The sequence below is a fragment of the Budorcas taxicolor genome, chromosome 25, assembly GCF_023091745.1.
Source record: "Budorcas taxicolor isolate Tak-1 chromosome 25, Takin1.1, whole genome shotgun sequence".
In the NCBI taxonomy this organism is placed as follows: Eukaryota; Metazoa; Chordata; class Mammalia; order Artiodactyla; family Bovidae; genus Budorcas; species Budorcas taxicolor.
In genome coordinates this window covers 18,544,649-18,557,658 of record NC_068934.1, presented here as the reverse complement: position 1 = coordinate 18,557,658, position 13,010 = coordinate 18,544,649, and the positions used below count along the sequence as shown (strand labels likewise).

Below are 13,010 nucleotides of genomic sequence, written 5' to 3'. Positions count from 1 at the left end.
TTTCAGGTTTCCCTATCCTCCTTTTTCCCAATTACTTATGATCCCATGTCCCCCTATCTTTGCTCAGGCCCCCTTCCTTACCTAGAATGCTTTCATCTACATCCTGCTTCATTCTCAACTCCCCAGAGAGCACCTCCTAATCTTGAAATGTCACCTTCTGTATGGTGCTTTTCGCTCTTCCCCTAGAGATATCGACCATTTCTTCGTTCATGCTTCCACTGAACCCTTTACATAAACTGTAATTTTATGATACTTATTTGCATATCAGACAAAACCACGAAAATGAAAGATCCTTAAGGGCAAGGACTATGTTTTATTCACCTTTGTATTCTCAGAATCTAGCATGCCTCATTACATGCTCAACGGATGCTTAATAAATGAGCAAACAGACAATTCCAAGTAAATCACTATTAATCACCTTAACCAGATTCTCTTGTTTCAAAATATGGTTCTATGGTTCTATGCTAGTGGTATACAAGAGGATCTAGGAGGCATGCAGAAAATCATTTTTATGTTAATAACCTTGTACAGACATACTTTGTTTTATTGTGCTTCATTTTACTGCACTTTGTAGATACTATACTGTATTTCTTATAAATTGAAGGTTTCCCTCAATCCTGCTTATTAGGCAAGTCTTCTATACCATTTTTCAACAGCATTGCTCACTCCACGTTTCTGTCACCTTTTGGTAATTCTTGCAGTATGTCAAACTTTTATTATCATATTTGTTATGGTGATTTGTGATCAATGATTTTTGATGTTACTATTGCAAAACGATTACTACTTGCTAAAGGCTCAGATTATGGTTAACATTTTTTATCAGTACAGTATTAAGGTAGTACATTCTCTTTAGACATAATGCTACTGCACACAATAAACTATAGTATAATATAGACATTGCTTTCATTTGCACTGGGAAATCAACAACTCGGGTGACTCACTTTACTGCAATATTTAATTTACTGTGATCATCTGGAAGAGAATCTGCAATATCTCAAGAGGTATGCATGATTATATTTTAAAGAACAAAATAAAAAATATAGTTACTACATTGATGACATTAATTTCCTTTTACTATTACTAATATAGTCTCCTTAAATTAATTTTTTTTAACTAAAAAAAAACTGTCCACTTAAGAAAAACATTAAGAAATCCATCATACAGATGTGAAACAAATGTCAAAAATGAGAATGATATATAAACAACTAAAGCTTAAAAAAAAGAGTTTATAAAACACTGGGAAAAACCACCTCTTAAAAACACTTCCAGTAAGACACACTAGATCGAACACCTCTGTTTATCACTTATTCTTTCTTAAAACCTCATTAACATATAAAGAAACTTTAAAAGTATAAACGTACAAGGACTAAGAAAACAGAATAGTAAGCAGATGAGAAAAGTCAACAAATTTTTCAGAGATGGCAAGCAAATGAAAAAGTCTATGGCAAACTGAGAAATCTAATCTAAATGGCTACTGAGGAGAGCATCACAACAGAGCAAATAAATTCCAGCCATATGCCAAGCAAGATTCAGGAATCACAGATTTAAAAGAAAAGAAAAAAAAACCATAAAACACCCCAAAATGGAGTGAGGCATGGATTTGTTTAAAGTCCCTATAAAAAGCAGCTGGGCCCCCACCTCCTTCCCTATGTTATACAACTGGCTAATCGACCACTCAAGTAGAGTTTTCCCCTAAAAATTAGGACAGAAAGGATCTGATCTGGCAGATGCTAGGTGAGGAAAGGAAGGAAATATAATAAAGATAATATACAATAAATATAAATATAACAAATCTGACCACATGGACAACAGCCTTGTCTAACTGAATGAAACTATGAGCCATGCCATGTAGGACTACCCGAGATGGACGGGTCATGGTGGAGAGTACTGACAAAACGTGGCCCACTGGAGAAGGGACTTCACTATTCTTGCCTCTAGAACCCCATAAACAGTATGAAAAGGCAAAAAGATTAGACACTGAAAGATGAACTCCCCAGGTCGGTAGGTGCCCAATATGCTACCAGAGATTAGTGGAGAAATAACTCCAGAAAGAATGGAGAGACGGAGCCAAAGCAAAAACAACAACCAGTTGTGGATGTGACTGGTGATGGAAGTAAAGTCCGATGCTATAAACAGCAATACTGCATAGGAACCTGGAACGTTAGGTCCATGAATCAAGGCAAATTAGAAGTGGTCAAACAGGAGAGGCAAGAATGAACATAGGGATTTTAGGAGTCAGCGAACTAAAATGGACTGGAATGGGTGAATTTAACTCAGAAGACCATTTTATCTACTACTGGGGACAAGAATCCCTTAGAAGAAATGGAGTAGCCATCACAGTCAACAAAACAGTCTAAAATGCAGTACTTGGATGCAATCTCAAAAACGACAGAATGATCTCTGTTCATTTCCAAGGCAAATCATTCAATATCACAGTAATCCAAGTCTATGCCCCTACCAGTAATGCTGAAGAAGCTGAAGTTGAAGACTTCTATGGAGACCTAAAAGGCCTTCTTAAATTAACACCCAAAAAAGATGTCCTTTTCATCACAGGGGACTGGAATGCAAAAGTAGGAAGTCAAGAAACACCCAGAGTAACAGGCAAATTTGGCCTTGGATACACAAAGATGCAGGGCAAAGGCTAACAGAATTTTGCCAAGAGAACACACTGGTCACAATAAACACCCTCCTCCAACAACACAAGAGAAGACTCTACACATGGACATCACCAGATGGTCAACACCAAAATCAGACTGATTATATTCTTTGCAGTCAAAGATGGAGAAGCTCTATACAGTCAGCAAAAACAAGACCAGGAGCTGACTGTGGCTCAGATCATGAGCTCCTTATTGCCAAATTCAGACTTAAATTGAAGAAAGTAAGGAAAGCCACAAGACCATTCAGGTGTGACCTAAATCTAATTCCTTACGATTATACAGTGGAAGTGAAAAATAAATCCAAGGGATTAGATCTGATAGACACAGTGCCTGAAGAACTATGGATGGAGGTTTGTGACATTGTACAGGAGACAGGGATCAAGACCATCCCCAAGAAAAAGAAATGCAAAATGGTTGTCTGAGGAGATCTTACAAATAACTATGAAAAGAAGAGAAGTGAAAGGCAAAGGGGAAAAGGAAAGATACACCCATTTGAATGCACAGTTGCAAAGAATAGCAAGGAGAGATAAGAAAGCCTTTCTCAGTGATCAGTGCAAAGAAATAGAGGAAAACAATAGAATGGGAAAGACTAGAGATGTCTTCAAGAAAATTAGAGATACCAAGGGAACATTTCATGCAAAGATGGGCACAATAAAGGACAGAAATGGTACGGACCTAAGAGAAGCAGAAGATATTAAGAAGAGGTGGCAAGAATACACAGAAGAACTGTACAAAAAAGATCTTCACAACCCAGATAATCACGATGGTGTGATCAGTCACCTAGAGCAGACATCCTGGAATGTGAAGTCAAATGGGCCTTAGGAAGCATCCCTACGAACAAAGCTAGTGGAGGTGATGGCATTCCAGTTGAGCTATTTCAAATCCTGAAAGATGATGCTGTGAAAGTGCTGCACTCAATATGCCAGCATATTAGGAAAACTCAACAGTGGCCACAGGACTGGAAAAGGTCAGTTTTCATTCCAATCCCTAAGAAACGCAATGGCAAAGAATGCTCAAACTATCACACAATTGCACTCATCTCATACACTATCAAAGTAATACTCAAAATTCTCCAAGCCAGGCTTCAACAGTACATGAACCATGAACTTCGGATGTTCAAGCTGGATTTAGAAAAGGCAGAGGAACCAGAGATCAAATTGCCAACATCTGCTGGATCGTTGAAAAAGCAAGAGAGTTCCACAAAAACATCTACTTCTGCTTTACTGACTATGCCAAAGCCTTTGACCTGTGTGGATCACAATGAACTGTGGAAAATTCTGAAGAGATGGGAATACCAGACCACCTGATCCGCCTCCTGAGAAATCTATATGCAGGTCAAGAAGCAACAGTGAGAACTGGACGTGGAACAACAGACTGGTTCCAAATCGGGAAAGGAGTATGTCAAGGCTGTATATTGTCACCCTGCTTATTTAACTTCTATGCAGAGTACATCATGAGAAACGCTAGGCTGGGTGAAGCACAAGCTGCAATCAAGATTGCTGGGAGAAATATCAATAATGTTATCTCAGATATGCAGATGATACCACCCTATGGCAGAACGTGAAGAAGAACTAAAGAGCCTCTTGATGAAAGTGAAAGAGGAGAGTGAAAAAGCTGGCTTAAAAGTTAACATTCAGAGAACTAAGACCATGGCATCTGGTCCCATTACTTCATGCCAAATAGATGGGGAAATAATGGAAACAGTGAGAGTCTTTATTTTTTGAGGCTCCAAAATCACTTCAGGTGGTGACTGCAGCCATGAAATTAAAAGACACTTGTCCTTGGAAGAAAAGGTATGACCAACCTAGACAGCATACTGAAAAGCAGAGACATTACTTTGCCAACAAAGGTCTGTCTAGTCAAAGCTATGGTTTTTCCAGTAGTCAGTTATGGACGTGAGAGTTTATAAAGAAAGCTGAGTGCAGAAGAATTAATGCTTTTGAATTGTGGTATTGGCAAAGACTCTTGAGAGTCCCCTGTACTGCAAGGAGATCCAACCAGTCCGTCCTAAAGGAAATCATTCCTGAATTGTCATTGGAAGGACTGATGCTGAAACTACAATACTTTGGCCACCTGATGTGAAGAACTGACTCATCTGAAAAGACCCTGATGCTGGGAGGGATTGGTGGCAGGAGGAGAAGAGGACAACAGAGGATGAAATGGTTGGATGGCATCACTGACTTAATGGACATGAGTTTGAGTGAGCTCTGGGAGTTGGTGATGGACAGGTAGGCCTGACGTCCTGTAGTCCATGGGATCGCAAAGTGTTGGACATGACTGAGGGACTGAACTGAACTGATAATAAAAAGATTGAGAGATAATCAACATACTGAAAATGAAGATCCCTCCCTAGCACTCTTCGGCTGCTTTGGCTAAAAAATACATGGCAGTCAGGCATCTGTCTTCCCAGCAGGGAAGTCAAAAGTTGACAGGCCCACAAAAAACAGCAGAAGTCACTACTATCTAAGTCCTCCATAGACAGAGGATCATGTTAGAGTGGAGCCTACCAGCTGACAAGCCCCATTCATTCACAAAGAACTCTCAATCAGCTTTTTAGTGCTTCATCCTAAACTTCAATGCAAAGCCAACGATCATTAAGAAAAGTCTCCATAAACACAACATTGTAGGGGACTTCCCTGGTGGTCCTCTATGCTTCCAAAGCAGGGGGCCTGGTTCAACCACTCGTCAGGGAACTAAATCCCACATGCTGCAACTAAAAGATGTCATATGCCTCAACAAAGACTGAAGATTCTGCGGGCAGCGACCAAGATCCAGCCCAGTCAAATAAGTAACATGAAAAAACAAAACAAGCACAACACTGTAAATCAACTATATTTCAATAAGAATATAAGAATTTTTTTAAGTTGAATAGATTAAAAAAGGAAAGGCAAGTCTCCAATATGAAAGAGGTCACCAAGAGAAAAGAAGGTAATAAGAGCAAATAGAAGAGAGGTGAAGAAATCACCACCACCATACTGCTCTAAAATTTATTTCTTAAAAAAGATGATTTTGCATGACAACCATAAAAAGATGGCTAGACCTTTCTGAACTTAACTCTTGCCTCTAATAAATCACAAATCTAATCTAAATCTTAAATCCCAGTCTCTCCGCTGAGTTCCAGGCCTACACTGTAAGTTCAGGTTAGATGGACATCGCCACAAGAATAAATGAATCCTCCACATTTCTTCTCTAAACCACCCAGTTCATCAAAGCAAATTCCACACGACCACTAAATTATCCTTATAAAACTAGACTTGATCACTTCATGCCTTGTTCAAGGAGAACTAGGTACCCACTGCCTACAAAATAACATTTAAAATCCTCAGCACTCAAGACTACTACGCTTTGGCTTCAGAATATTTTACCAATGTTTTTCTTCCAAAAGCCCCTTACTTCCTTCCTATCGAGCTCTCAAACAACTTAGTTCTTCAAACATCTCTTATACTTTGCCAGTCTTCTATCTTCTATCATCATATTCTTTCTTGGTAACACTCTTCCCCAAATTTGGAGGATTTGGACTTTCCAAAGCTATCTTTTCACTAAGCCTTTCTAGAGCTCACCAGTCAGCACTGATCCCATTCTCTCCTCTGCTCCCACACTATGTTAATTATACCTCCTCTAAAACAAGCTTGACGTTATCATTAGTGGTGTAGCAGGTACTAGAGAAGCAATGCTTGCCAAAGAGTTATAAAATCCATGCATTTGATGAACTTAAAGACGTCTGGTCCAAGGTGCAGACCACAGTCTTGGATTTTATATTAAGACTGATAATCGGGAAACTCTTAATTTAAAGCAGCAAATACAAAGTGACTTCAGCAGTCACTTTAATTCCCCGGAGTTCATCTTCCTCAGCCTTGAAATAAAGGGCTTGAACTAGATGAAACTTACGATCCCTTCCAATTCTATCTTCTACGAATCTAGGTGGGCCAGGAACAGGAAACCAAGAAGAGTCCTAGACCAGATCTCTTACAGACAATTAAATAAGAAACATTAGAATACTTTAAAAAAGTAAAACAGCTATTTCCATGAATACTGCATAATTTGGCTAGAATGAGTTCTGATTTAAAATTAAGTCTCTCTTGTAATGTTTCTGTATCAGAGGTAAAGTGTTTTTAGTTAAACTGTAGTCCATAAGAAAGAGCAACACACTAAGTTCTCAGTTCTGCTACGACTTTTAACTAGACCAACTCACTTCAACTCATTTCATCTCTCTGGAACTTAACAGTCTTGTCATCTGCTGAATGAAGCAATTAGACAAAATGATCACTATAAGGCCATTCATATCTCAAACAGTCTAAGACTCTATGAAATCTCCAATCAATAAGTAAGAAATTCTTCCAAGTATAGCTCAAATAAGATCTTTCCAGGGAAAAAAAGGATATTGAGGCGATGTAATTGCTTTGGTGCTTTAAAAAGAAATATTTTTTTGCCACTATCTATAAGAGCAAAGAAATATTTAATATATTATCAACACCCTAATTTTTATGAAAGTAATGTATAAAATCAAGATTGCTGGGAGAAATATCAATAACCTCACTTATGCAGATGCCACCACCCTTATGGCAGAAAGTGAAGAGGAACTAAAAAGTCTCTTGATGAAAGTGAAAGAAGAGAGTGAAAAAGTTGGCTTAAAGCTAAACATTCAGAAAACTAAGATCAGGGCATCTGGTCCCATCACTTCATGGGAAATAGATGGGGAAACAGTGGAAACAGTGTCAGACTTTATTTTGGGGGGGCTCCAAAATCACTGCAGATGGTGATTGCAGCCATGAAATTAAAAGACGCTTACTCCTTGGAAGGAAAGTTATGACCACCCTAGATAGCATATTGAAAAGCAGAAACATTACTTTGCCAACAAGGTCCATCTAGTCAAGGCTATGGTTTTTCCAGTGGTCATGCATGGATGTGAGAGTTGGACTATGAAGAAAGCTGAGTGCCAAAGAATTGATGCTTTTGAACTATGGTGTTGGAGGAGACTCTTGAGAATCTCTTGGACTGCAAGGAGATCCAACCAGTCCATTCTAAAGGAGATCAGTCCCCGGTGTTCATTGGAAGGACTGATGTTAAAGCTGAAATTGCAATACTTTGGCCACCTCATGCGAAGAGTTGACTCACTGGAAAAGACCCTGATGCTGGGAGGGATTGGGGGCAGGAGAAGGGGACGACAGAGGATGAGATGGCTGGATGGCATCACCGACTCAATGGACATGAGTTTGCGTGAACTCCGGGAGTTGGTGATGGACAGGGAGGTCTGGCATACTGTGATTCACGGGGTCGCAAAGAGTCGGACACGACTGAGAGACTGAACTGAACTGAACTGATTAGTATAAAGATGGGAAAATTATAATGTTAAGTAAATATACTAAAATATAATACACTCACTGTAAGTATAACCATATACAACTTAAGTAAGTAAAAGGTAATATGTACAACAAATAGTTGTATGGTAGCAGTAGAAATATTTTTAAATTTTTCCCTTAATATCATTACATTGGCCTTTCAATAAATGTCAAAAAAAGTCTTAAAGGTATTTTGATTGTTTTCTATGAATTATAAGTCTTGGGTCAAAATTCAATACAACTAAAATTTAAATATAAAGTTGTTTCTACAAAAAATATTTTCAATTTCAACCAATGGGCCACTTATATTTGTATCATTAGTTGTACAATAAGTGAATTTAGATTATCTCTTAAGTTCCCTGGCCCTTTATTATTCTCATAACCTCTTAAGTTTATAGAATAAACTGTTGTCCTAAATAATCATATTTGTTTAAATATGGATACCCTAAACTGAAATAAAACTATTTTTTGAAACTATGACCAATTCAAACAAAACTAAAATATTTTCAGTAACAGCAGCAAAAGATTTTTAATTTCAGAATAAGTATCAAAGCAATGAGAACTAACTCTATTAGAAAATCTTGTACATAAATAAAACAAGACAAACATAATAAAAAAATTCTTGTGGTGAAACAGTTTTCCTTTTCACCTAAACACTGAGACGTTTAGTATACATCAACAAGGAACAAATAGAAAAGGCAACAACATATGAGACTTGTGAACTAAAGACTGCTTTAGTTTCTGCTTTTATAGGAACTAAATGGTGGAGGACTCCATGACCAGGAGGGTGTGTGAGGGTGTGGGTGTGGGTGTGTCTACTTAGTTGCTCAGTCATGTCTGACTCTTTGCAACCCCATGAACTGTAGTCCACCAGACTCTTCCATGCATGGGATTCTCCAGGCAAAAGTACTGAAGTGGGCAGCCATTCCCTTCTCCAGGGGATCTTCCCAACCCAGAGATCAAATCTGTGCCTCCTGCATCTCTGCTGGTAAAGGCAGGTCCTTTACCACTGAGTCACCAGGAAGTCCCTGCTGGGTTGGTAGGCACAGTCAATAAAAAATCAATTTTGTTACAGACTTGTAACATTGAGCAAGTCAGTTAACTTCTCTGAGCTTCAGCAACCCCACCTATAAAATAAGGACGATATTGTCTATCTTATGTCATATGTAAACTACCTTAGGTATAATGGCTCTTCAGCTCAGTTCAGTTCAGTCGCTCAGTCATGTCTGACTCTTTGCACCCATGAACTGCAGCACACCACACCTCCCTGTTAATCACCAACTCCCAGTGTTTACTCACACCCATGTCCATTGAGTTGGTGATGGACATGATATCTAATCATCTCATCCTTTGTCATCCCCTTCTCCTCCTGCCTTCAGTCATTTCCGACATCAGGGTCTTTTCAAATGAGTCAGCTCTTCCCATCAGGTGGCCAAAATATTGGAGTTTCAGCTTCAACATCAGTCATTCCAATGAACACCCAGGCTGATTTTAGGATGGACTGGTTGGATCTCCTTATAGTACAAGAGACTGTCAAGAGTCTTCTCCAACATCACAGTTCAAAAACATCAATTCTTCGGTGCTCAGCTTTCTTTATATTCCAACTCTCACATCCATACATGACCACTGGAAAAACCATAGCCTTGACTAGATGGACCTTTGCTGACAGAGTAATGTCTTTGCTTTTTAGTATACTGTCTAGGTTGGTCATAACTTTCCTTCTGAGGAATAAGCACCTTTTAATTTCATGGCTGCAATCACCATCTGCAGTGATTTTGGAGCCCCCCAAAATAAAGACTCTCACTGTTTCCACTATTTCCCCATCAATTTGCCATGAAGTGATGGGACCAGATGCCCTGATCTTCATTTTCTGAATGTTGAGCTTTAAGCCAACTTTTTCACTCTCTTCTTTCACTTTCATCAAGAGGCTTTTTAGTTCTTCACTTTCTGCCATAAGGGTGGTGTCATCTGCGTATCTGAGGTGATTGATACTTCTCCTGGCAATCTTGATTCCAGCTTGTGCTTCTTCCAGCCCAACGTTTCTCATGATGTACTCTGCATGTAAGTTAAATAAGCAGGGTGACAATATACAGCCTTGACACACTCCTTTTCCTATTTGGAACCAGTCTGCTGTTCCATGTCCACTTCTAACTGTTGCTTCCTGACCTGCATATACGTTTCTCAAGAGGCCGGTCAGGTGGTCTGGTATTCCCATCTCTTGAAGAATTTTCCATAGTTTCTTGTGATCCACACAGTCAAAGGTTTTGGCATAGTCAATAAAGCAGAAATAGATGTTTTTCTGGAACTCTCTTGCTTTTTCAGTGATCCAGCGGATCTTGGCAATTTGATCTCTGGTTCCTCTGCCTTTTCTAAAACCAGCTTGAACATCTGGAAGTTCACGGTTCACGTACTGCTGAAGCCTGGCTTGGAGAATTTTGAGCATTACTTTACTAGAGTGTGAGATGAGTGCAACTGTGTGGTAGTCTTAGTAAAAGTCAATGAATGATAGCTATTAAGAGACACAGAGAAGGCAATGGCCCCCCACTCCAGCACTCTTGCCTGGAAAATCCCATGGACAGAGGAGCCTGGTAGGCTGCAGTCCATGGGGTCACTAAGAGTCAGACACGACTGAGCGACTTCACTTTCACTTTTCACTTTCATGCATTGGAGAAGGAAATGGCAACCCACTCCACTGTTCTTGCCTGGAGAATCCCAGGGACGGGGGAGCCTGGTGGGCTGCCGTCTCTGGGGTCGCACAGAGTCGGACACGACTGAAGTGACTCAGCAGCAGCAGCAGCATTAAGAGACAAACCTGTATTTTAACTCTAAGATAAATACACGTACACGGTTTTACTGCTGCTGTTGCTGTCATCCTCAAATTTCTTTTCAATAACCACCAACACAATAAAACTTTGCTCTACACTTTATACAAAAGGAACTAAAGATTTCTGCTCTAGTTATACAACTTCTATTTATTTATTTGGTTGCACAGTGAGGCACAGAGGACCTTAGTTTCCCAACCAGGGATGGAACTCCTGCCCCTTCAGTGGAAGTCCTAATCACTGGACCACCTGGGAATTCCCTCTACAGCTTTTAAACTTCAACTTACTTTCATTCTGCAGGATATTAATGGCATCGTCCATAATGCAGTCTGGTGAAAATCCTGCAGTTTTTGACAGTAAACCCAACAATGATGCAATTTTCAGTCTCACAGACGCATCATTCTCCTGCAACAAAAGAAGCTATTGTTACCTTGATGCTCTACTCTCAGCTAAGCAACAACAGGAACATGGGAAATATCTCAAAAAAAGACTCAATGACCCAAGTATTCTAAAGCTTTATTTCTGAAAAATTAGCTGTATATACTTTGGGGAGAAAGTTTTTCTCAATCTGTGTGTTCCATCCAAATAAAGCAAAGTGAATGAGAATATTTTCACACCTTCTTGATGTCATTAATTTCTAACCAGATGTATGCTTCTGGGATTAAAAGCACCTTTCTTCCCCTGTGCAATCACATCTGACATAAGCTGCAGCAACTTGCACCACAAACACCAGGCACCCCAACACGGGGCACCCTAACACTGCTATCAGCGCCACTGTTTTTGGAGCCCCCAGAAATTGGGTACTGCAGGTACCACTGCTATCACCAGAAAATTTTCACTCTGTTTTTTTGGATCACCATATCCTGATCAGAGGTTCGGAGCAGGTGAATCTAATTGTCTGGGTGTAGGTCTGGTGCCTGGACCCGGATCTCCGCCCCAAGGCAAAAGAGACTAAGAAATGATTAATTGGGCTTCCCTGGTGGCTCAGATGGTAAAGAATCCATCTGCAATGCAAGAGACCCAGGTTAGATCCCTGGGTCAGGAAGATCCCCTAAAAGAAGGAAATGGCAACTCACTTCAGGATTCTTGCCTGGAGAACGCCATGGACAGAAGAGCCTGGAGGGCTACAGTCTGTGGAGTCGCAGAGTCAGACGTAACTGAGTGAATGGTGGTTCAGTGGTTAAGAATCCACTTGCCAATACAGAGGACACAGGTTCAGTCCCTTGTCCAGAAGACCCCACATGGTGCAGAGCAACTAAGCCCACGCAACCCCACCTACTGAGCTTGTGCTCTAGAGCCTGCGAGCAACTACTGAGTCCATGTGCCACAACTACGGAAGCCAAGTGCCCTAGAACCTGTGCTCTGCAACAGAGAAGCCACCACAATAAGAAGCCCCCGTATTGCAGCTTGGGAGTAGGTCCTACCCACCACAACTAGAGAAAGCTCAGGCAGAGAAATGAAGACCTAGAGCAGCCAAAAATAAAATTAATTCTTAAAAAGAATTAATGTAGTATCTAGGTTAACCAGTAAAATGTATAACTCCCAAGCTAATAAAAAAGCAGTGGAGGAGAGAACTTTTTAAAAAGAGCCAATGCAAAAGGTGGTAACAATTGAGAGGAAAAAAAGAACACTAGCAGGTAAGATAAATAGAAGGCATTTCATAAGAGGGTAGATTTAAACCCATATATTTCAATAAACACATTAAATATAAAGAACTAAATGCTCCAATTAAAAAATAAACACTGTCAGGTGAAATTTCTTAAAAAACTAACTATATGCTGTTGAGTCACAAAATAAAAAGTGATTAAAAAAGAAGAGTTGAAAATAAAAGGTAGAAATAGGTGTATCATGCAAGAGATAGCTGGTATCATTATATCAGTACTAGACCAAGCCATTATATGGTGACATGATTATCTGTAAAGAATCTAAAAGAACATACACATAATTTATTAAAATTGTTATGTTAGCTTAACAAAGTTGTTAGATATAGGGTTTAATAAATAAAAACCAACTGCAGTTCTGAATATCCTCTATGTACTACTTAAAAATAAGAATTTTTAAATATATCATTTACAATAACAAAATATTAACTATATAGGAATAACTAACAAAAAGATGTACAAAACTTCTATGCAGAAAACAGCATTAAAATAATGGACATACCATGTCCATTGAATGGAAGACTTAATGTT

The 13,010-nt window shown here is 39.4% G+C and overlaps 1 protein-coding gene across 1 annotated transcript in view; it reads right to left on the bottom strand.

Moving 5' to 3' along the window:
- Positions 1-13,010, bottom strand: part of INTS4 (integrator complex subunit 4) — a 107,342-nt gene that overhangs the window by 79,477 nt on the left and 14,855 nt on the right. Inside the window, exon 3 of the mRNA XM_052661765.1 lies at positions 11,106-11,223. Coding sequence (XP_052517725.1) covers positions 11,106-11,223 — 118 coding nt within the window. The remainder of the gene's footprint in view (positions 1-11,105; positions 11,224-13,010) is intronic.